This window comes from Dermacentor andersoni, chromosome 9, assembly GCF_023375885.2.
Source record: "Dermacentor andersoni chromosome 9, qqDerAnde1_hic_scaffold, whole genome shotgun sequence".
NCBI lineage: Eukaryota > Metazoa > Arthropoda > Arachnida > Ixodida > Ixodidae > Dermacentor > Dermacentor andersoni.
Window position 1 is genome coordinate 74,130,063 of NC_092822.1, and position 25,242 is coordinate 74,155,304.

Sequence of the window (25,242 nt, forward strand, 5' to 3'; positions counted from 1 at the left end):
TGTATTGAAGAGTACGGTGCGACTGTTACTCCCCACTTTCTCTTTGCTGAGTGGTGCCGTGGCTCCGCGTTCGCTGGATCATGCGTCGCGCACGTGTGGTTATGGGTTCAAGGGTTGTTCTGCCCTCTCCGCTGGTTGAAGGTTTTTATTTTTCTTCTGTTGGTGTGCCTGCTACGGCGCGCCAAGTTCAGGCACACGTGCCGTTGCCTCTCCGAAAAGAGTGACTCGATTGCTGCTTTCGCTCTCTCGCCGCACGCTCGCTTCCGACTTGCAGCAGTAAACGTAAAGCCCTTCGAACTTTGTTTAGCCTTTTTCCATCTCCCTCTGTCTTCTTGACCACGCAACGTCCCATTTCTCTCCGTTGTGCGGGCGACTGAAAGTGCATCCTCCCTGCGCGCGGTTACTTTCGGATGGCTGAGCGCGCGGGACCTTCGTCTGCTCATTGGAGCGGTGGCTCAATTCTGATTCAGAATACGAGCCGAGCTCGGATTCGGACAGAGTCGCATGCGAGGAAGAGGGTTCCACATCGTCAGATTCGGATGTTGAACGGATTTTATAGTCAGGCTGATGATGATGATGATGTTTACTAACAACAGCTGCAGAACACTGAAATGTGCATATTGCATTGACTATGTTATTTGTATACCAATCATAATCAAAAATAAATTGCTATGTTCATTCCCTGTTATGCTCGTTCCCTGAAACCAAGCCGACACTGGGGGTGCGTCACGGCCAGAAAGGTCCGACAGCGAAAGGGTTAATGGAAAACAGTATTAACATCCTAGTGCTCATAAACTTAGCAACTTTCTGTCATTACACTGTTCATTATCAAGCATTGTTTGTCAGAATGCTTGAATGGAGCGTTAGGAACAATTAAACAGTTTGTTTGCACATACAGGGCTTCTCAAAGAGTGCAAAACATCCCTGTAACAAAGCCTATTCTACTATGTAAACCGTTGCACAATGCACGTTCTCAAGTCTAATATGTATGTTATGCCCGCAGGGATGAAAATTACTGTACTTTTGCTCCAATCTCACATTTGATTGGCCACAACTGAGATTTTAAAATATTGCAAAACTATTCTAAAAATATTTCTATTTACGAATGGTGACTACTCGTTTAAAAGACAATCTAATGGGACGCTGTTCGATTTGCTATCTGAAAGTTTCAAATATTTGCACGCCCTTATTAATTGCACAACACAATTCAAATGCCAATCTGCTTTTGCGTGATTGTTCAGCATCCTTGGTGTGTACAACTGCAGGTGCAGCCCTGCCCGAAATCCACCTAAGAAACATTATGAAACAGTTGGTTTGTTTCTAGATCAGCCTAGCCTTTCACAGAGAGCTGGATGAATGTACATACAGCCCACATCAAAATGCCTATGCCCCCAAGCAGGCTCAACAGGTGCTTTCATCAAGGGAACTCATACACCCCACATTAGTAAGGCCACTAGGTCACACCAGCTGCAAACAGGCCTGGCACAGGCCACTTCTGCTTAGCCATTGGTATTCAAAGGTTAAAATATCTTCATGGCTGCCATGAACCTGCAAGAAGAGGCGAAAGTTCAAAGGTGCATGCAGAATTTCAAGGCTCAAGCAGCCCGACTAACCTGATCAATGTCGAGCACTGGTGAGGACTCAAGCCCTTCACAGTTGTCGGTGTCACGGGCGTCGTCGACGATGCCGACGCATTTCCTGAGTCTGCTCCTGCAGTAGCCACTGCACCCGCTGCATCTGCAGAAGCAGATGACAGTGTTGGCACAGAAGCAGACGCCATGGTGCCTGCAAGGGTGGTGGTGGCAGGGGTGGTGGTGGCAGGCGTGGTGGCGGCAGGGGTGGTGGCTGCAGGCGTGGTGGCTGCAGGCGTGGTGGTTGCAGGCGTGGTGGCGGGCGGTGCACTGGTTGGTGCAGTGGCAGCAGCTCCAGTGCCCGCACTTGTTCCAGCACCGGCATCGCTTGCGGTGGCTGACGAACCACCTGCCGGCGCACTTGTTGCCGCTGACGGCTTGCCGTCCCAGGCAAGCATGACAGGGCGCCAGTTGCCAGTTTCCTCATTGATCTGCACCATCGTTGAAAACTGCACTGTGTACTTGCGACGGCCAGCTGTGAAGTGTACGCTCGGTTCAACGGCACAGTACGCATCGTCGATGGCTTTGTTGTTGAGAGCCGTGTAGGCGTTCCACCGACCCGTCCGATCGTCAAACCACTTCCACTGTCGTTTGGGCAGCTGCAAATGATGATGCACAAGAAACGATCAACCATACTAAGCGGACTGAAAAGAAAATATCAAATAGAAGAAAAACTGCAAAGCTGCTTTTAGTCACTGTATGAGTGCCAAACAGTCACAACTGCAATTACACAAACACACATGATGGATCTAGTAACTAGTTCACACCTGCCAGTGAACTAGGATAAGAGAAAGTAAAAAGGGTTTTAAGTTCACATCAAACCCACCAAGCAGGTACAGTTTTCTATGTCATCCCCTACAAGACTGTAGTAAGCAGCCTTCAGTACATTTCCAATGCACCTAGTGCTAGCACTAGGACAAAGAAAACCTTGCTAGCCTACAAAATGGAACAGAACAAGTCTATGCTCGAACAGAGCAAGTTTATGCTCACGAGCGATTGAGCAATGTATTTTCAAAACTAAAAGTTAGCAAGGCTCTGTCAAGGACAGGTAAAACATACACAGAATAAAACAGAAGCTCAGAACTAATTCATGCACTTGAAACAACTACAAGCTCTACAGTCAGAGTTTTCTTCATTACAAGAGGTCAAGATTGTGTTCAAATGATACATTTGCAGTGTAGATAAGACAGCAACGTTAAGCATGTTTCAGCTGAGTTGCAACACTTGTGGTTAACAGCTGTTCATTTATACAAAGTTTTAAGTTGCATTCACGTGTTTGCTTGCTTGGAGATTAATTAGCGGTACAATGGCAGCTCAAGCCATGCTCCACCAATACACACGGTCTATGAATGTTATCACCAGATATTTTTAATTCCCTGTTTTCGTGGCAAGTTCAAATTTCGTCTAGATAACCTACCGACTCGAGAAAGCTCAAAAGGGATTTAGAAGTAACGGGACTGAATCTAAACAAATAACACGTTAACAAACATGTTGACACGACACTGAAATGTGAAGGTCTGTAACGCATGTACCTGTAATACATGCAGTACATGGCAGCAACCAAGAAGTACTGAGGGTGCCAACCTGAAGCAGAGGTGCTCTCCTCTTGGATGCCACCGACGCCTTCTCGTACAAGTCTATAAGCAGGATCAGAGACACCAGCCACCTGGACCATCGTTCAGGAGAGAAGAAACGTACAATTGTCGATGCACTATACCACATCCTACCTTGTAATCACAGGGCTTTCTTTTCGTTTGCACTCGTCTCGCGAGCGTTAAAACCTTAACACTTTCCTGCCAGCAGCTATACCCATCAATAGCTTGTCATCGATGGTTTCAATTCCACATTTCACCGCGCTCAGAGTAGGTTCGGACAGCTCGCGTCATCCAGTGCATAGAAGAGGAACTATTTTTCTGGTTTCGCTTTTGTGTTTCCTTTTTTTTTTTTTTCATTATGGACGGATTTTTAAAGCGCCTTTTAGTTGGGCATGACGAGCCCTCATAGCTTCCGACACGGCATCAACGTCGCAAGCAAATGCCCTTCGGAAACGGTGAATTTCGCCGAACTCCGATGAGTCTGCATTGGAATTTTTTAATGGTGGTAGCACCACAGACTGGGAATATGATTTTGATTCATCAGACTTCAGCACGGACAGCAAAAGTGCGTCAAATAGCCCCAGAACGTCAACAGGTATCCATCGGCAGTTTTTTATTTTCTACTACAAACTGTTTCATTGCTGCAGGACTCAGATATAAAGATATCTGGTGTGTTCTAAAGGTCACAGTTCTTATCTGCAGGGTGCCAACATCATTTGGGCAGGATCACTTGCCACTGGCGGTGCAAAGAGGAGTTCTGCACGAGAAGGCGGCCGGGAGTGGACCTTGGCATTACGCTGTTATTACGCTTCGCAGTGCCACGGGGCGGTTTGTAAGGGCTGCCGCACGAGCACGATAGCTACTAGGAATAACATTTTCCTTTGGATATAAAGGACTTCTACAGATAGAAAGCTTACATTTGCAGGAATGTGGTATATAGCCTTTTTGTTAAAATGCATATTTCGAATTTTTTAAATGTTCTTTGGTGCAAAGCAGCATCAATGTTCTCAGAGTTTTCTGGTTTTCATAAATTTATTAAACAATTTCTTCAGAGAATTGTTAACAAATGTTTGCTTTAAAATAATGCTATTAGAAAGCACATTCCTTCTTTACAAATTGATACCATACATTCTAATATCAAGCATTGGCTGAAGCAGTAAAAAAATCATTTACTAGATTACTCAAAAACGACTTATTTTCCCCGCGAACAGGAAAGTGTTAAACCTCCGCTCATAGTCCCCAAGGTTGGCCGGAGTGCAACTGCAAAGGTTGACGTGCAATGACTGTACCGCCCGCAAGGGTTGGTCCTTGGGCGTTGAAATGACGATATGTGGTTTTTAATGGCACAAGGGCCAGTTATGGCCAAAGACTTGGGCGTTGAAAACTTTCAACATTCACCAATTTAAAAGGATGCAAACACACCCAGCCACATACTTCGGTTGTCAAATGCGCATGGCTGCTTGATTTCACGTTTTTCATATGTGCAGGCCTTGACAATTGTTTTGATTATAGTGCCATATTCACGAATCCGGCGACTTATGTTACAAGATGTTTAAGCGGAAGGGCACCTACTTGGGTGTTGCGGGTGGCTCCTTTGGCAGAGTCGGCAGCACCAGCACCTGCTGGGCGGCATCCACCAGCTGCACCAGAAGGTCCACTAGGCTCTGCTCCTCTAGCAGGGTGGCACACGGCAGGCGCATCTCCTGCCCCACAACATCACAAAACACAACGATGAAGTTCACCTACAGCAACACGGAGCTGTCGGACACAGACAGAAGAGAACATTGGGCTCCAACTTTCCACTCTGTGAAGATAAACTATTGACATGAAATTTTTCTGATTACAGTAATTGGAGGCATGTTACTTATGACAATTGTGTGTGCCTTAGATATGGGTGCACCTAATTTCCTAAAATTTTAACCCATAACTGCCCATTTTACGTCCTACCTTGGTGCTGAAGCAGCGCACCGACAAGGACAAGGCAAGACAAGAAAACACGGCACTCGCTGCACTTGCAACTACTTTTGCATATTAAATTTGGACGCATGTTAGAATCAGATAAATAAAGTACGTACTATAACCATTACCAATGCTACATTCAGTACATCAGCACAGCTAAGGTGCTGCAACTACAGGAAATCTTACTCTGAAGGCTCCCAGGGAGCAACCTTGTGCATGTCAGGGGAAGAAGCATGACTGGCACACAGTGATCACACCTGGGATAGGGCAAGCATTCACCCTCACCTCAAAGAGCAGGGTGAACAGGTGGATGCGGACGGCAGCCATGTTGGCCACGGGAAGTGTGGCAAGTTGGACAGCCTGCTCCGCCTGTGGCAAGTCGTCCCGCAGTGCTATCTCCAACAGGGAAGTCACAGTAGTCCGAACCTGCCAAAATGGGCATGCAACACTTGCATGTCACCTCCATGCAGGAAGTCATTTTATAGCAACACAGTTGAAGAGCTGCCAAACAGAAATGCTCGGTCACAGTGAATCGACAGATTGTTCTCGTAAAACGGATTACTCTTAAAATTTTTTGCATGTGCGTTTATTAGGCAGAAACTAACCGATTATAAGGGGAGAACATAATCTTCACGTTTTGCCTAAGGAACTGAAATAGAAGCAACGAACTTAACCTTCATGATAGAGCAGAACAGTTTTACTCCTCAGTAAAAATAATTCTGTCAAAATGCCTAATTTTCATTGTCTGCTGCATGCAAGAAGCCTTCTGCTTCAATAGCCCGGATGCGAGTCTCCTGAGAAATGGAACGAGTCATCGTATATAGGCACCAGTGTGCTTGTTTTTTTGCCTCGAGACAGCAAATGCAACCAACCAGTGGTGATGAGCATGTGTTCTGGATCGAGTTATCACTATCTCGTGAAACAAGTGATTCAGCTTGACTTGGCAGGCTGACAAACCATGCCGCCTGCCATATGTGCCCAGTATACAGGCTACTATCATGTGCTCCGAGTGACGTCACGCGACAAAGGTCTTTGCCAACTGGTGGTGCTTCAATTACACAAGGAAAGCTCAATGTGGCACCGATAACCAGGCCTCCCGAAGCTCGTCACTCTGCACGCACCTCCTGGAGCAGGCTGGCAAGCATCTGGTCACGCCACACAACTCCGTTGCGCGCCACCACGGCACCCAGCAGGTCGCAGACACGGTAGACCGTCTCGGGCAGGGCATCCAGCAAGCGCAGGCAGCCCGGCAGCATGTTCTCCGTGAAGCGGTCCATCACATGCGGCTCAGCCGGTTCCTCTTCCGGCTGGACCTTTTCATCGTCCTCCTCTTCGTCACGCATCACTTTGTCACTTTCTTTAGCCTGTTTAAGAAAGAAAGAAAGGGCAGCACGAAACTTGAGATGAACCTAGCTTTGAGGGCCACTAACAAGATGACAGCTACAAATTTCACAAACCAGCACGCTTGTAGTCAATCCAGAATTAACGCCAGTCTGTTTTCTGCACTGAAATCCCCAAAATTCAAATCTCTTCATTTGATTTGACTGATAATTCACACTGCTCTGTTGGTCCTGGCAAATTTCCATGTATTTGAATAGGGGGAGATTCTTGCGAATTTAAACTCCGAAAATCGTGCAACCGTTGTTTTGAACAAAATTTCTCGCTCCCATCGACCGCTTTCAGACAAACCAGAGCCAAAGGCGAAGGGTCGATGCATCGCTAGCCACCATAATGATGCCACCGAAAAATGGTAAGGAAAATGGTAAGGAATGATGTACAAAAAGCAGAGACCGAATCCAAGCAAGCAGAGCGGCGTGCTCCCTCCAAAAGAGCAGGATGAAAAGGAAAAGGAAAATGAAAGCAAAAAAATCAGAGGGGAATGCTGCTTTCGGCACATGTCGCGTGCTGATGGAGAAAAGATGCTATATTTTAGCTTCTAGCGCAAAGTGAACACGGACACAGAAAGGAGCAGACAGGACGAGCGCTACCTCTCAACGAAATTTTTATTAAAACGAAGAACATATATATAGGTGATTGCAAAAACCGTAGCATAAGAACATGACAAGGTAAAAAAATCGGTTAAACATATCAAGGGGTATGTAAGTCAAAGAACAAAAAATAATTACTTCAGATTAGTACACGTTTTGCAAAGGTACTGAAATTCGCAATCTAACAGACAACGAAGCATGGTTGACGCAAGTGTCTCCTAATCTTTTTATGTGGAATGCCTCGATAATTTCCCGCGTGGTTTTCTTTATTTCTACATACTATATACTTATTTTTTACTATATACTTTATTTCTATAAACTATATTTTCTTGTGTATACAAATAACCCCCAATTACGCATCACTGCAGAAATTTAACCCTTTGAGGGTCGAATTATTTTGAAAAAAACTTTCCCAGGTGGTCAAATTATTTTTTTGCGGATCTTGAATGTCCAAAATGTATTAAGTCTGGAATAAATAGTCAAAAATAATTAGGAACAGTATTTTGGTGTCGGCATCACTCAGAACTGCAAAATGTTCAATAGTATTTCCGAGCGTGGTACTCCTTGTAACACGGGTCTACGCACAGCGCCTTATCGCAGTCTGCACACCTAAAATGCGTGTCTGTTCTCTTGAAGCGAGGAGTTGTGTTGGCGCACACATGCCATCTCTGCGTGCGGCTGCCTTGGGCAGAGGTCTGAGGCACCCTCTCGCGTAAGCGCATTGCCGCGGAGAGCGAGAATACCTCGCGAACGGCGCTGATAAGCAAGTGGTGATAACCAAGCTAAGAGAAGTGCCAATCAAGATGGAAATCAACTTCCGCCGCCCCTGCGAGAGCGTGCCGACAAAGAGAAAAACAACGTTTCGCGCGCCTCCATTGCGATCACGCGGCGGAACCGAAACAGCGAAAGCGCGTTGCCACTGAGAGCGGGAATACCTCGCGAACGCCGCTATAAGCAAGCTAAGAGCAGCGCCAATCAAGATAGAAATCAACTTCCACCGCCCTGCAAGAGAGTGCCGACAAAGAAAAAAATGACGTTTCGCGCGCCTCCGTTGCGATCACGCGGCGCAACCAAAACCACCAAAGGGGCGTTGCCGCAGTCTGAGCGACGCGCTGAAGCTAGCAATCAGCTCTGTTTATCTCCCCAAGAAGGTAGCACCAATTTCAAACGCATCTTGTAAGTGCTAAGAGGTGGCAGCACCTCCCGATGAGCGCTCATCGTCATTATGGCGCGAAACTTCAAACGGAGGGTCGGAACCGTACCCGTACGGCAAAGACCTTGCGGGACAGAAAACCGCCGCCGTACATGTACAGCAAAAACCTTCAAAGGGTTAAAAAAACTCTCGCACAGAGCCTGCAGAAATAACTGCATACAAAGACGCTAAGATCTTTGTAAAAAGAGTATGAATTCATGGTTGTACAACTCATTCATGTGGTGCCATGAGTGTCACTCCCCAACTTCTTGGCAATGCCGATAACCTTCAGCTTCTGCTAACGCTACTGTTTTTGGACGCAGCTCATCATGGTCCGAGTTGGAGATTGTAGCGCACACTGTGCTGCCGTGAAGCCCCCCTTAAAGGCGAAATTCGCATTGATCGGGCACTATATTTCACGGGTCTGTCCTTAGTTCAAACTATGTTTTTTTATTCGCATAAGCTACCAGTCCACTTTGAGTTCAAATTAACAAGATTCCACCGCACAACCTTTATCAGGAGCAGCAAAACTTTCACAACTGCCAACAACTATAAGCTGCAACAGGAAGGGCACTTGTGTGATACTGCTGATGCGAATGAACGGGAATGTTAGGAAGCTGCTTCTAACCTGTCCTGCCGTGACGTTTTCACCCAAGGACATGGCAATGGCCCGCATCATTTGGTCTTCCTCCGACATCTCCAAGTCAGAACCAGGCAGGTCCTGTAACAAAGATCAACATTTTTGAAGGAATTCAAATTGCACACCAGATTTTTTTTAAGGTAGTTGGATTCGTCAAAGCATGGGAAGCCTGCCGACTTCTTGCAAAACTGCTCATTTTTTAAACCACCTTGGTGAAGATGGGGTGACATAAAATTGTGACTAAGTTTCTTTTAACAAGGATGGCGCTTCGACGTGCTATTGAGGAAGGGACAAGGAATTGAGAGTAGGTTCACACAGTGGAAGAGAGTGCTTGGGTGGTATCTGCGACCAGTGTGTCAGTGGCCTAACTCCCTAGCAGAATCCAAGATTAAGTTGCACAAGACACTGGAAGTTCCCGTTACTACAGCAAGCGTCAATGAGCCCTAAAGAATGGGGCACTTCACAGGAAAATTAAGAGTCCTGGCAGTCATGCCACTCACCGCAAGTGGCTGTCCAGAGGCACCCGAAGGTGATCCAGCAGCACCTGGGATGACTCCAGATGCACTTGGCGCCAAGGGCGCCGGATGGCTGAGCAGGTAGTCAGTGGCCTGCTCCAGAGAAGCAGAGTGTGCGAGGGCCTCCGTGGCCAGCTCTCGGCAGAAGCCCATGTCCATCAGCTGCAAAGAGTTTTTTGTCGGGACAACACAAACTGCTAAACCACTGGGCTGGTGAGTGCTTTTAAAAGATGTAGCACGAGCAACAGCACCGTGAGCTCACCGTTACACGGCAATATCACCAAACAAAACTAAAACAAAGGGGTTGATGAGCACGAATGTGCCTGGTGGACCACACACATTGAGCATGACTCCGCACCAATGGGCACACTAGGGCCGCTTTCCGCGACCTTGTTCACATGAAATGCACTTGACGGATCCTGTAAGAGCACCTAGCGGACAGTCCATTTCGGCCACTACAGATGGCACTTGTCTCCTCCTTACTCGTAACCTAGCCCCGCCAATCAGCACAACAGCAGCAGCTGAAATGGGCAGTTAGACCACTAGGTGAACTTTAACAAGATACCAGTGGCAATCTCAGAGGTCACACCTAGCTGAGCCAAACCTGATGGGAGTTCACAGAAACACGAAGCCTCTGGAGCCAACGCTCCAGAGACTGGTCTCTGGAGCGTTGGACTTGTCCAACGAACGGGACTTGTCCCATTGGGACTTGTCCTGTTGCTGCCCTGATGAAGACAAGAATGCTGTGGAAACGGTTCCAGACATCCTTTGTTGATCATCTTCTACAGTTCCACAAGAATTGTTCGTCGAAATCTTACTTACTCCAAACCTTCATATTCAATTTCATTGGTGACATCACACATTGTACTCCCCTATACAGCGATTCCTGTACATCAAAGAATAAAGGCAAGCAGCCATACGCACCAGTACTTACTTCGAACACTGGAAGACCCCCACTGATATTGTACACCACAATGAGCTTTAACTTGGCAAACGCGACGCATCCACGACAAAAGCATAAAAAAGCATGCTGCCCATGCATTATGTTTTCAACAAGTGCCGCCGCTCGCTCACCTGTTGCAGGTGGTCCTGGTTGATGTCCTCGTGCGAGGGTGCTCCCAGGGCCCCCCTAGAGGAGCGGACACTACCATGCAGCAGTGCACCTTCCGACACTGCAGAGGTGGCCGCTGCTCCCGAACCAGCCACTGCCGACACTGCTTCCTTTTCCTTGGCAAGTTTGTCCTGCAGAGGGAAAGGAGACATACATGTCAGCACAACATGCCATACGTTCTCACCAAGAGTGCCTCAGCGCTTAGCCTCTTGCCAGTGTACACTGTTTGATCAACGAAATAACAGCACATTGAAATGGTTGCTTTCAAGCACACTACAGCCCACTTGGGGTGCGGTTTGTTTATATCTGGCTGGTCGAAATCAAGCGCTCGAACCACATTCATCCGGTTCCTTTGGAACACCGGGCTTCAGCTCAGAGTGCTTAAAGGCACTCTCGCGTGGCTACTGCGATTGCTCTCAAAGCAGCTGAACATTTGACTGGGGCAGCTTTTTTTTTTTTCTGGCTCCAATGTCTAGAAAGCTCCGCATTGGTGCACGCCAACTTGGAGCATAGTAGGCACCGGTCAAATGTACCATAAGGTTCTACATCAGTGCTCCTGTTGTACTTTCTCGAACAGGCTAACCGAAATGGACTCGCACATGGACTTGCAATCGTCAAGAGCTTGGTGTGCATGCATGGGTGCATGTGTACGCTCCTGTGTTGGCATGCCTTTTGCTATTGCAGCAGTGGAGGCCGAGATAATGATACTGGTGTACCAACTAGCCCCTACACAAGGCTTACAAGTGATCACAGTACTGGGATCTTCAATACAACATTCACACAACACAGGAGCCCAAATCCCTCGCTTACAGAACTCCAGCTAAGCTATGCTTCAATTTACTTTTCTTTTTTATGTTTATGTATTGTTTACTTGGAAAAACATTCACAAGAGCCGTTTCAAAACTGGCATTCTCTCAATTGGATTGCACCAGATTTTAGACGGAAGGTTGCTAAGGGCTTTAACTTTATTGTGTGATGGAGTCTACACTATCCATTTCCTTCATGGAAATTTCCCCACACGAAGGCACAGGAGGTACTCCCCACTTCTACAGGAGAACGCTGATGCCCATAACTCACCCGGATGAGACCTTCGCCACGCAGCAGGTGGCAGAGGATGGCCAGCATGGACTCGGACATGCGGTCGCCGTACACCTTCAGGGGCTTGCGGTCCCAGAGCTGCATGATGGCGTCGAAGGCCCGCTTGTGCGTATGGATCAGGTAGAGGACGGGGCTGAATGCCGGCACCGCCCCGGAAGTCGCCGACCGGGCAGGCAGTGTGTGGGGCGACTCCAGCACCATGCGCGGGTTCACCATCTTCTCGAGCAGCATGAGCCAGGCATCGAGGAACTCGCCCGTGCCCTCTGGCAGGTCGGGGCTTTCCAGCCCTTCGTTCAGAGGCACCTTACCGCCGCACGTCAGTGCCCAACGGAATGTCCTGGAGGGAGGAGAGAAGCGCTGGCCTCAAAGGGACACTAAAGGGAAGTACAGTAAGTTCCCACTAATACGCACTCTGCTCACAGCATGAAACGTGTAAATTTATGCCTAACCAAGAGTTAGTACAGGGTGTTTCAGTGAACACTCAAAATTTTTGAAAGGTTGCCTGTGGCAGATATCACAAATTTAGTTTACGAGCCGGTCCACTCGAAGCAGCGGACACTTCTTGCACAAAAAAAATTATCGACTAATGAACGAGAATTCACTAAGTAACTGTTCAGCTAATTGTCTTATGACCCATATTGCAATTTACAAATTCCAGCAGTGGACTTCGCAAGGCGAATTCACTTGGAACGAATTCTCAGGATGACACCAGTTTCTAGATATAAATTCCGGAACTTTGCAGAGAAATGAACTGGCGTTCCAGTTACTCGTGTGCTTCACTGCATGAAACGACATTTTGTTAACAAATTAACTGGAACGCCAATGCATTTCTCCACAAAGTTCGGGAATTTTTATCTCAAAACTGGTGTCATCTTGAAAATTCGGCCGAAGTGGATCCGCCTTGCGAACTCTGCAGCTAGAATTTTTAAGTTGCAATATGAGCCATAATGTAATTAGTTAAAAACTTCATTAGTGCTTTTTTATTAATTAGCTGATCTTACATCTCAATTTTTTTTTGCAAGTATTGTCCACCACTTCGAGTAGACCAGCGCTTGAACTAGAATTGTGATATCTGCCACAGGCAACTCTTAAAGATTTTTGAAGGTGTTCGCTGAAATACCCTGTATATTACCAACCAGAACTTATTAACGGTCACTGTAAGACAGACCTAACGGGAATAATTTTTTTCATATGGTTATGCTACTAGGCAAAGACAGTCGAACAATAACCCTATTTAGCACACTTAATAATTGTTTTAAGTGTTCCTTCTTTCCAAGAACAATAGTTTAATGGAATAACCCATGACCGAGCTTTAAGATCACCACTTACGGCGTTCATTTCAAGTATTGAGTAAAAATTTGTCTTGCTGTGCGCCACTGATATGTTCAAGCTCTGTTGACCCCATTTATATTGAGTTCGTTGCCTATGCCATAGTGTTCTTTACATATGTATTGTATCCGACCCTGCTAAAATCCTCTCTGGGGATTGCCGTATTGATAAATAAAGTAAGAAGTCAGCTGGGGATTTCTGAAAAGTTCGTTAATCTGAAAAGTTTGTTAATGTGGCAGTAACGAGATTGCACTGTATCCGCTATTTCACTTATCTCAGAATTTATTCCCGTTTTTACCTCTTCTAGTTGATGAGACTTAACTGCGTCTTTGAAATTGATTGTCTGAGAATACAGCACCCTTTACGGCCACTTGTGGAATAAAGTCTCTTGTTTCCTTGCGAATCCAACATTTCAGACTCCCGATTATTCAGACGTTTAGTCGAACCCCTCGAGTCCGAGCCACTGGTGGGTGAATGTAGATTTGGTGCACGATGACAATGACAGTAATGGGGGGGAATATGAAATGGAACGCCCAGATGCTGCTCGTTTAAGGAGCTAAGGGAAATGCTACAGCACTGCTCATTGTTTTCAAGGAAACCAAACATGGTGAGAATGGCCATATAATGAATTGCCTTTGTCTAAATAAAGAATGCGAATTCGTAGGCTGCCAAAGCGAGGCCTGCTTACTCAACAGCTGATAACCAATTTGCATAGGTGACCTCCTCCATCTGTTTATTGGAGGGCTGGATAGACTGCACAACTGCGTTTCTCTTGCACCACAATCATTCGACGAGCCTCCATGTAGATCAGTCCTCTCTGTAGACTACGACAGCTGTTGTTCTTTATAATATTCGAACTAATATTCGACAACTTCAAATATCGTATCCTCCTATCGAATACGAACCGAACAGCAAGGACTGATTTTCAAAGCATGGTTTGGGTACGGGCTAGTTGGTATTCCATTGCAAACATCACTTACAAACGCATACATAGACAGGGACTTGTCTTCGTCATTCTTTTGGTCCCTGTCTATGTATGCGCTGTAAGTGATGTTTGCAATGATTTTCAAAATTTTCAATACTAGCAGACTCCCTACTCCCGACTAAAAACAATGCTACCCCTTAAGTCAGGAGCTTCAGAATTTACGCTTTTCTCTCTGCTACACTAGGTGACAACATTTGGTGCCAGAACTAAGATCTGTGGACAAGAGAGAATGCAGAACTCACTCGAAGAAGGCATCCTGTCCTCCAGAAGAGAGAAACCGCTGTAGCATCAGATGGTATGGGTACTTGCGTTCGTCAAACAGCATCGGCGATGTGAAGCCGACAGAGCAGATGTAGAAGGTCAGCCTGCGCATGGACAAACCACCACTCCATCCGTGTTCCTCTGAAGTAAGCGCTACACTTAGCGCTCAAGGACTAATCTTTTCAAACCTTATTTTGAAGGCAACAGTAATAATCGTTCACTGCAACAGACACAAGTCCTACATTTACGCATAGTGCCCAAAGCCCCCACACCTCGAAGCGCCAAAATTTTGAGCGGAACTTAACGAGAGGTCACACTCATCTGCATGTGCACCAGAGTTGGCTATAGTCTGGTGATGGCAATAATGAGTAATAACAACAGTGCACTGAAAACAAAGGCAAAGGAAGGAGCAGACAAAACAAGTGCTGATTATCAACTGGAAAGTTAATTGGGGAAACAAGTAAAATGAATGCTTCATCTGTACATGCATGAGCAAGGCAACAAAACACAATGACAAGGGATCGTGGTTAGATCAGTAAACATGAAATAAATATGCAAGAGAAATATACAAGGAAAGGAGTTACAAAACAACAAAAGCGGTGTAGTGCTGAATTATGGTCGATTGTGACGAGTGCCAACTGTTATACAAGTCGCCGACCATAATTCAAACAGTGATCATTTGGACATGCTCGATAATTCGAACAGCCTTGTGGCAACGCCACTGGCAGTATGTACTTAATGCACAAGAGGCATCTTGCACACAATCACTGTTGTTGACAGTACAGGATAACAGTTAACAATTGTCAGTGCTAAAGTTGCTCCCGCAGGCTTGTGGTCGTAATAATGCATTTGTAGCCCTCTGTTGCACAGCTTGTGAGGCCAGTATTCTAAAATGATTTGTTCTGACAATGGTTTGTTGTTGATACAAGCCAGCGCAGTCATGGTGACCATTTGTCTCTGTACACGGTACATTGCACTCTAGGGGTGCACAATTACAATACTCCGGTTATTTCATTTTTTGCTTAAATTTATCCCACCCGAAGGTCCCAGACAGTGCTCATTCATCTCTATTGTCGTAAACTTCAGTTGTTTCAGTCCTAAGATTGACATTCGCCGAATAATTCGAACTTGACCAGTAAGCATGCGTGCGCTTGACCCCTATAGTCTCAACACATGACCCAGATCCACTCTGTGCAGTCATTACAATGCATGGGTCGACTGCGGTTTGGCACTGACAGTAAAGAGTGGGTGCCTTTTGTGGCGCTGCTTGACTCTCATGCATGCCGATGTTTTCCCTACATGGCTCTCTCGCCTCCTGTAATTCGGCTTCTCCCCACAGCTAAGCACCAACGGCAGTCGGTGTGGTTGCAGCATATTACAAGAGATGGCACGGGTGCGGTGCTCCTAACGTCAGCTAATGGCAGGGCTAGTCGAGCGCAACAGGGAGAAGGCTCTTCATCCTTGGCTTGGGGTCAGCAAAAAGCACCAACTTTCCACGGGTGTGCCAACCCACTTCATGGGACTGTCCAGAGAAAGGCTTGGAAGCAGCTAGGACACCGGGATGGACGTACACGATCACTCAAATGAGTGACCGTAGACGCGAACAATGAAGCGTTGGTGTCTAGCATGCAGCCAAACATATTTGCTCGCTATCCAGTCCCGGTGGGTCGGACTTCCTAAATTTGTCACGCACCGATCAGCATGTCCTGAGGATACTAATTCGGTTAGCAGACATTAGTGTCTGAAAGGTGCAATGAATGCCTTTGTGATGGCTTGCACTACTGTGCTGTCGTTCCTTTGTCCTAAAGGCACGTGCGAGACACCCACACATTTCACATTCGGCTTCAGCATCATTTGCTGCCTGCAGTAGGTTCTCAAATTCGGAGGCCCAGTTGCTGCGGGTGACCAGCTGCCAACTACTACAAGCCAAATTTCTATCGATAGAGATTGCTTGCTGTGGGAATACTGTGAGCATCAAGGTACACTCCTTGGCGGGATCTTTTACTGAATACACCAAATATTCAAATAGCAGATATTTGATTTGGAAATCGAATTATTTGTCTGTTCACTATTCTATTCGAAATCAAATATTCAAGTACTCACACACCCCTATTGTATTTCCTTATCTTTCCACATCCCCCTCTCCCACATGTAGGGTGGTAAACCAGCTACTTCTTCTGAATAAGTTCCCCGCCTTTTCTTTCTTTCATTTCTTTCTCTCAGAAATCTTACAGTGTGCCATTCAATAATTTGGATTCGCGCCTGCATGAACAAATGCCGACTTGGTCACAGAGTCGAGCAGAAAGAGTGATAGTTTCGTTCTGATACATCGCCGGCATGATCATTTATCATGCTGTCGGCCCCTTCTCGAAACCAAAGTCAGCAAAGCCTAGTCCAACCAGTAGTCGCAGGCCATGCCCAAAGCATGAGATAAGCCAAGCCAAGTCCCCAAGTTCTAAAGCCTGTACATGCGTGCAGCCCCACGTTGACTTTTTTGGCTACTTGTGAAATAAAGTCACTTATTTCATGGCAAATAAATTAACTCCCAATTATTTGAACTTTTCAGAGGCTCACGTCGAGCCCGAACCAGTTGCCCACTATTCCCTAGAAGTTACAGTAGTTTTGTATTCTGTGTAGCAGACAAAGAGCCATAACAAGAACATGGATGCCAAGTTGCACTGCATAGTTATTAACCAGAAACACACAAGAAAACAAACAAGATGATGCTCAACAACACAACAGCCTGACTTGTTAAGACTAGCGCCTAGTCACGATCTTGAAAAAAAAAGGGGGAGGGCGGTGTATCTTACAGCAATGCGTCAAGGCTCCCGGGTTCCTGTAACCTGTGGCCATACAAAAATGCGTTTCAGTCCATGATAGCAGCAAACCAAATTGCACAAAAGCATTACTGGAGGCTAACTAAATTTTGAAACCAACTTATGCTATGCCAAGGGAATGTCTTGTGAAAACAAGTCGTGAAAACAACAGAAATGTTGAGTACAATAAACCGTTAAAAGGAGCTACAAAATTTGGTTGGTCGTGCTTGGAATTCAATGGAGCACTGTCCTGCTGTAATGAAATAAAAAATGCAAGATCTGACACAGTATCACTTGTAGCGAAAGAAATTTTTGCCTGCACGTGCCTCAAGATATATATTCTGGCAGCAATGTCTCGGTTTTTCAGACTTGTACAATCATTCAGACTTCCCTGTGGACGTAACCCTAGCAACATTGTATAGTCAAAAATTTCGATAATTCAAACTCAAGGGGCCTAAGAATTCGTTCAAATTAACTCTTTCGTTACCACGCCTATTCAAATCGATCACCGGTGATCGATGCTTTAAACGGCCGATTTCGACATGTTGGAATCGTTTCTCGTGCAGCTAGCGCCATCCAGTGGTTAGTCTAGGCAGTGCACTTGTAGAACCAGTTTAAATTTTCCCGCTCTGACGACGTTCTGATTTTTGATGCGCCTTTGAGAACTAATGTGCACGTGTTGTTGCAAAAGGGGGCGTGGCGGCCGCGCTTGAGAAAAAAAACTGCCACTCGTGGTAATTCAGCATTAGCGTCAAATTTTTGTGATCAAAAGGCTCCCAGCAAGTCAAATATTGAATCATATTGTCGGCTCTGTTAGCGGGCGGCGTTGAGTGGGGATAATTACCCGAAAATGACGCCAGCTATTCACTAGTGAGCTTTGACTTGGAGTCCGGGTGGTTTTATTCCACGAAAACGCATTCCTGAAGGTCCGCCGCATGTCCAACATGTATACCTGGCCTTTACAGCCAGTTTGCAGCAGTTTTGGTTTCGCTTCTCTTGTTAAATCCGCCAGAGGGCCGCATCCGGTGTTACTATCGCTACAACGCCAGTCGCTCCGGTCTCTGCCATGGCGTCGTCGTCCGACGCGACTGCGCCGCGCGGAAAGCGTTCTGCTCGAAAGTATTCTTCACCCGAACCTGATTTTAGTGACGAGGATTCGAGCTTCGAGTCCGAAGATGACAGTACTTCTTCTTCAAGCTCTGACGGTGACGATGTTTCAAGTCAGCCCGGGACATCCGCAGCTGCTCACCGGTGAGTTACCTTTACGGCCTTGAGCAGTCACCGGCGTCGCGCGGCGCTTATCTGCCGACCTTTGTGCACAAGCTTAGAGCTATTCTTGTTATCTGCAGGGTCCGTACGTCGCTAGGCCAGGATGTGCTGCCACCGGCTGTGAAGAAACTTCAGTTCACGCCAACAAGGCCGCCCGGAGCACATCTCGGCCCAGCACTTCGGAGCAGCGCAAGACGTTTTACAACGGCGCGCGATTTTTTCCTCCTGTTCTTCACCGCAGAAGTGATAAATACTATTTGCAAGAACACGAATAAATATGCTTGGCTGCATATTTTGGAGCTTCCAAGCTATGCTGAAAGAGATGGGTCGTGGAAGGAAGTGACTCCCGACGAACTAGTGAAGTTCATCGGACTGCTCATTTATATGGGCATTGTGAACGTGCCACGCATCCACCTTTACTGGAATACCAGTAGGCTTTTTTCAGGGCTTCTTCCTCGGAACGTTATGCCAAGGAGACGGTTTTCTGCGCTTCTGCGCTTCCTAAGTGTCACTGATCCGGAGGCGACTACTGCAGCTACGCACGGCAGGCTGCACCGCGTATTGTGGCTTCTGCAACACGTGAATACTAGATCAGCAGAACTTTTTCAACCTGCGCGGAACCTCTCTGTGGATGAAAGGATGGTCAAATCGAAAGGAAGATCGGGTATTCGGCAATACATGCGGGACAAAATTGTAAAGTGGGGATATAAATTGTGGGTGCTTGCTGATTCGCAGACTGGCTATTCCGTTCAATTTTATGTGTACGCAGGCAAACGGGAAACAGCTAGTGCAAGTGGATTAGCATTTGATGTGGTGACGCAACTGTGCGATAAATACCTCAATCAAGGATACGTAATCTACATGGACAACTTTTACACATCTGCGTCGCTCTTTGCTCACCTGCTAAATCGCAAAACCCTCGCTTGTGGCACGACACGTAAAGATCGTCGGTGCTTCCCATCTGAACTGAAGGACGTGTCATGGGAGAAAAAGGCAAACAGAGGTGATGTTCGGTGGCTCCGACGGAACAACATCCTCTATTTGCAATGGAAGGACAAGAAGGTTGTTCACATGATGTCAACAGCGCACACTGCCAACAGGCATGTTACAGCCACAAGGAAAGAGAGAAGAGGCGGCGTGTGGACTATCATCCCAATCGAGAAGCCGGTACTGATTGACGACTATAATTCCGGGATGCTTGGTGTTGATAAGTCGGATCAGCTGATTGCATCCTATAACGTTTTGAAGAAGTGCGTGAGGTGGTGGAAGACGCTCTTCTTTCATTGTATTGACATGGCTGTTGTGAATAGCTTCATTCTTTTTCAAGAGCACCGCCAGCAACACCTCTCAACACCGGAATTGCACAGGAGCGCCCACTTCGACCAACTTTCTTTTCGGATGGAGCTCACTCAACAGCTGCTCGAGCTTGAAGATGAAGAGGTTGCCAGAGTACATCCTGTCCCAAAAGAAGTGCCGCACCATCCGCAAAAGATGCCGAAAAGGCGAAACTGCAGGATGTGCTATCAGGACCGAAAAATCGAACAAAAGACGAACGTTTTCTGCGAAAACTGCGAAGTGCACCTGTGCCTCACGAAAACGCGCAACTGCTTCACCGCATGGCACGAGCGCTGAAGCTGTTCCCGGTCTTTAGTTTTTTTTATGTAGCTGAAGAACGGCGCGGTACAGAGAACTAATTTTTTTAGACAGTATTCCTGAGTCATTGATCTTCAAAATGTATATTCTAAATTTTCTTTGTTAATAATGTGTATGTAGATATTGTGCTTTTTCTTTCTTGTTTTTATCAACTCGCCACGAGAATGGCACTTTTCCGAATTTTTTGTGTGTTCCCTAATAAATTGTTTGCTTTGCAACTTATGTTTTTGGAAAGAGCATTCCATTATGTGCAATTTGGCATGCTGCAACGTGTTCTGGAGTATTATTTGTACTGGCAAAAAAATTTCTTCCGAGACCTATGAAAAACGGCCATTTTCTCGCGGTAACGAAAGAGTTAAATGGAGTGAATCAAAGGAAGCTCACTGAATGGAGAGCTTAGGTGCAGCGTGTGTCAGGCAGCACATGTACACGTGCACTGGGTGACAAGTTCCCGAAGTGTGGCTTTACAGGAGTGCGACATGTGCTGCCACTGCAGTGAAGCCACATTTCCAGGCAAAATCTGCACGTGAGCCATGCCCCGACGTCTACAGCTGAATGTATGGTGTGGGTTATACATGTCACAATGAGCATGTCAAATTTAAAAGATACCCGTTCGGTTCAGCTTCAACAAACTCCTAATTCGTTCCAGTTCAGTTCCAAATTGCAGAAATATAATTCTATAACAGTTTAGCGCGGTAAACTTCACCTTGCCCGATGGCAGGGACACAATGGACAGTGCTACCGACTTGTCCGCAGGTGCTATGTGCAGGTTTGGTTTATTTTTTATACTGCAGGCCCTACTTCAGATCGTAGAAGAAGTGGTACAGTAAAACCTTGTTCATTAAACCTTCGTAAATATGGAAAATCGAATAATTTGGACTCGTCTTCTGGTCCCTGCAGGCATGTGCATTATTAAAAGCAATCAAACTCATTAATTCGGACGTATTTGGCCACACGTCGGTAAATTCTGACAACTTTCTGAAGCGTGGAGCGCTGCAAATCTGCGACGCAAAAGAGCAAAGACTGCGCTAGCATCCAATCGAAACAAAGCAGTGGAGTCCACATGGCCATAGTCAGCCGAAATCGTACGTTAATGACAGTAGCACCGGAACGCTTCATGCCTATTTGTGCTTTTATTTCCTTTATTCTTGTGCTTACCGCTGCGCATAACAGCGCATTGGCTGCATGCGTTAAGGGGAGATGTGCATTTTTCTCGTTGATGCTGAAGTCCCGCCCGGCTTGAACTTTCGATGATGCCTCTGTGGCTAGCACAACTTTTTGTTTGAAAGCGGCACTATAGTGGCATCGCTTGTATGGTGCCGTTATGATAACGCCACGCCGCAAGCCAGTACGACAGGGCAAAATGGCGACGTCGCCTACTTCAGTTGGCTAATGCGGCGGCCAGTAGCGGCTGCAATACCGACTTTTCTAGGTGGACTTTTCTATGCACCATATTTATCATTTTCGATTAAAAGCTGGCGCGTTCTTAAGGGGAGATGTGGGTCCCAAAACCAATTTTGTTAATTTTAGTGTGAACGGGATGATATTTGACAGTATTGTTCAGTTTTTTCTGCTGATTGCAAATATCTAATTAGATTTTGTATATCTTCATTAGAACAAATTATGCAATGTTTTTAATTCAGAAATTCAGTCAATTTCTTACGGGACTTTTCAAAAACTTAACTTCGTCAAAAGCAAAAACAAAGTATACGGCTAGAACACCAGAGAGTAGCTCTAGCCGGTGATGCTATTTTTATTGTTCTCAGTGCACTTATAATGCAAAAAGACCAGATGTAAACATAATTGCAATATATTTGTTAATTTTAATTTGTATTTAGTGGCAATTAAAATTTAGCCGACAACTTTAGAAATAAATAAATAGCATCACCGGCTAGATCCATTCGACACAAATATATTGATACCAAACATTTTGCTGGTACTTAGGAAGAACATATGAAGATCCCCCGTAAGGCAGTGTGCGGTGTCCAAAAAAATGAAGCTGAGAAAAACGAGTTTGAACTTTCAGTTCACTGTAACTTTTAATGGTCTAACAATATGGCAATATAAATTACATCACCATGTAGCCCTGTCTTTCAGCAACAAGTTCATGACATATATATGGCCATTGTGCAAAAATAACACTGAGATATTGGTTGCAACATCATGCATAGTCATTGAAAGCAATGCCAGAAAGCTAGCACCACGAGCTTCACATTCCTATTTTAGTTCCTTGTTGAACAGAAGGCACACAAATGGCATCCCTATGCAAATAAAGTTGCACAGACTTCATGGCCACAACAAAATATGTCCTTTCCACAAAGTTTATGGCTACAACAAAAAATCTGGATCACATCCCAGTGGAGGTCACCACATTTCAATGGAGCCGAAATCTAAAAAAATTGACGTGCTTGTGTTGCAGCGCTTCTCAAGTGGTGAAAATTAATCCAGAATCATAACATGGTTTTGGAACGTAAAATCCCAGAATTCAAATTAAAAAAAATGTATATATCTCTTGCACACTCACAGAATTTTGCATTCAGCACAGATCACACCAAGACCTATAAAAGCCCAGGACTGTAGGCAGAGTCTGTTGCTGGCTTGTGCCTCTTTGCAAGCTTGTTTGTCAACGCATTTCTATTCGTGTGGTCCTTGTTTGACATGTGAAGCCTCCGACGATCCTTTTCAAGGCTTCGGCGCACCATACAGCTACCGGCACTGTAGCCCAGCTTCTCGGCTATTGCAGTGTTGCTTCTTGCCACACCCTGGTTGAATCGGCTGATGGCTTCAGCTGCTGCCCTCTGGACACAGTGCAGTGAGGCATGCTTAGTCTTCGGGGCTTGATCCCAGATCACGGAATGCAGGCTTTCACTGGCATTCTGAGTCACGCCGTCGCTGCACCGCTCCAAGAGGGCTTCCTCACCCAGCCGCTTGAAAATTGGCTCCAGAGCTTCGCACACGAAGTCGGGCAGGCTGTTTTTGTGTGCTGGAGGTTGCTCGCCCTTTGCCACAGCTCGGTTGTAGCTGCACCAGGAATCTAACCCTTCGGGACAAAGGTCATGTTTGGGGGCATCATCAGTTGACGACATATGGTGCAGGGTAGCTTCAACTGCCCTCTTCATGCCTGGCACGTCATTCTTGTGACTCCTCAGGGCCCAGCCATAGTAATTTGTGATCTTCTTGATCCGGTCCTGGGTGAGCCACCCCTTTCCTCCAAGTGTCTCACCTTGACCCTTCTTTTTGTCAACCAGCCCACGCAAGGCTGCTCCCATGCGCTTGTGCACGTGATTGATGCAGTCTTTCTTGTCTACCTTGATGAAGCCGTAAACAGCTTGCTCAGTCAAGGCGTGAAATGTCCTGCTGTCACCATCAGAGAGCATTGTCGTGTAACGCAGCTTGTACTTGTCAAGGGATCTTTGAAACATGAGCAGTGCAGCTTGCACCTCCATTTGCCCAGCATTACAATCAATGTTTTTCTGGCACTCTGGAAGATGTTTTGTGTGCCAAGCCACATACCCTTGCTCATTCGGTTTTGGACCACGTGAGCAGCCCAAGCAAAAGTTTGACAGCACGACGTGGTCAACGACGAGCCCGGTGTACATCTCAATGATGCACCCAACAGCGACGTGCGAACTGCGGCCGCGTGTCAGCCAGGTTCCATCATAAATGACATCTATGTTCCCTGGTGGGTTTCCCAAGTCCTTGTAAAATTCTTTGATTTGGGCCACACTTGCTGCCTCACAATCTGTGGCAGCACTGCTGCACGCTCGAACCATCATGTTCATATGGCCCTGATAGGTCTTGTGGTGTAAGCCACGATGGGAAATGTTCATTGCGGCAAAGAAGTCGGAGAGGGCTGTTGCTCCCTTACCAATGCTCTGCATGGCCTTCATAGCTCGGACGTTTACTTCGAACGGCGTTATTGTTGTGTCACCAGCCACTCTTGGGGAAGAAAATCGCTCTTCGCGCATGCCACACGTGGAGCACTCCAGCACAAGCTTGGCACAGAGCCCGTACACCTTGGCGGAATCCTTTGAAAGCGTCAGTGTTTTCTTGCCGCACACGGGACACGGCATAAGTCCAAAAAAGTCTTGTACCACGGATAAATCAACAATCGCAAATTCCGTTCCGCTGTCGTCGACGTCCTCTTTCGTGTCAACACCGAGTAACTCAAACTTGCGCTCCGTTGCAGACTGCGACGCCAGTTGCGTTTTCGCCTTGTCGGCGATCGCTGCGCGCTTGCTTCTTTCTTCGGTCGTGAAGAAAACGGTGTCTACACGGTCTGCGTCAACACGCGAGGCATGGGTGCTAGATGTGTTGCTGTTAGACGTACCGAGTTGCAGCTCGGAACTCGATCCGGCAGAATCTTCAAGCAGAGCAGCCGGCAACTCCGGGTGCATGACAAGCTTATCCATCTTCTGTCGCGCATTCCACGGCCGCCTTCGCGCCTTGCCGAACGCTTGACGCGTTGTAGTCTTCAGCCGACGATCTCCTCCAGCCATTCGGGCGGCGAAAAAGACACCTTCGATCGTTGTCGAGAAGCGAGCGGCTGAACAAACTTTCACAGCGGCGCGATAAATCCAGAGAGAGAAACTCGCAGCGTGCACGAGAGCGACCAGCCTGTCGGGCACGCGGGAAGCAACACTCAAACGGCGCCAAATCAATAGGAGCGAGGCGCGCGGGAAGCGTGCGTGCTTTGGCCAATCAGCGGCACGGGCGCGTCCTTCAGAAATGACGCGATAGCGTCGGTTCCTCCTCACCTACGCCATTTTGAACCGGCGCAAAATACGCACAAAGAAAGCAGCTTTCAAACAAGCTCAAGATGGCGTCCGCCGGCCAACGCGTTCGCAAATGACGACGGCGCGAAGTTCGAACATTTTTGACAATTTTTTGCTAATTCCGCGGCCACCCTGGCCCGTATAAGTGCGTTTTTTTATTATTTTCCGATTAAATTTAGGTTCTAGATTTCGCGGAGGGATTCTTGAATGTATAAACGTAGCGAAAATGCACTTTTCCGAAAATCGACTTTTTTGCGATTTTTTGTCATTTCAAGACCCGCGTCTCCCCTTAATAATTGCCTAATCGCTATCCACGATCGTGTCAATGGCGGCCGTGGTTTCTTCCACAGCGGTTGCGGAAAACAGTAGTTCTGTACTGACTCGCTACGTGTGTCAGTCACCTGCCTAAAGAAACTGCGTAGTCA

The 25,242-nt window shown here is 46.6% G+C and overlaps 2 protein-coding genes across 7 annotated transcripts in view; one reads left to right on the plus strand and one right to left on the minus strand.

Moving 5' to 3' along the window:
• The window catches only part of HUWE1 (HECT, UBA and WWE domain containing E3 ubiquitin protein ligase 1), a 177,029-nt gene that overhangs the window by 78,722 nt on the left and 73,065 nt on the right, over positions 1-25,242 (minus strand). For all 6 annotated transcript variants that reach the window (XM_055069222.2, XM_055069223.2, XM_055069225.2 and 3 more), the window contains exons 29-38: positions 14,286-14,408; positions 11,709-12,066; positions 10,595-10,762; positions 9,506-9,682; positions 8,994-9,086; positions 6,307-6,549; positions 5,471-5,611; positions 4,799-4,929; positions 3,216-3,297; positions 1,614-2,230 (exon numbers count right to left, since the gene is read on the minus strand). In XM_055069222.2, the coding sequence (XP_054925197.1) occupies positions 1,614-2,230; positions 3,216-3,297; positions 4,799-4,929; positions 5,471-5,611; positions 6,307-6,549; positions 8,994-9,086; positions 9,506-9,682; positions 10,595-10,762; positions 11,709-12,066; positions 14,286-14,408 (2,133 nt within the window). The remainder of the gene's footprint in view (positions 1-1,613; positions 2,231-3,215; positions 3,298-4,798; positions 4,930-5,470; positions 5,612-6,306; positions 6,550-8,993; positions 9,087-9,505; positions 9,683-10,594; positions 10,763-11,708; positions 12,067-14,285; positions 14,409-25,242) is intronic.
• LOC126528242 (piggyBac transposable element-derived protein 4-like) lies at positions 17,789-20,264 on the plus strand. Its single transcript, XM_050176129.2, has 2 exons — positions 17,789-18,371; positions 18,470-20,264. The coding sequence occupies exons 1-2, from the start codon at positions 18,187-18,189 to the stop codon at positions 20,019-20,021; spliced, it is 1,737 nt and encodes a 578-aa protein (XP_050032086.1). The 5' UTR covers positions 17,789-18,186; the 3' UTR covers positions 20,022-20,264.

What these genes read in the sequence shown, in the direction of transcription:
- LOC126528242 (XM_050176129.2), top strand. Translation starts at nt 18,187, where the DNA reads ATGGCGTCGTCGTCCGACGCGACTGCGCCGCGCGGAAAGCGTTCTGCT. An exon ending in ACATCCGCAGCTGCTCACCG is followed by an intron (nt 18,372 to 18,469) that starts GTGAGTTACCTT and finishes TGTTATCTGCAG; the next exon opens with GGTCCGTACGTCGCTAGGCC.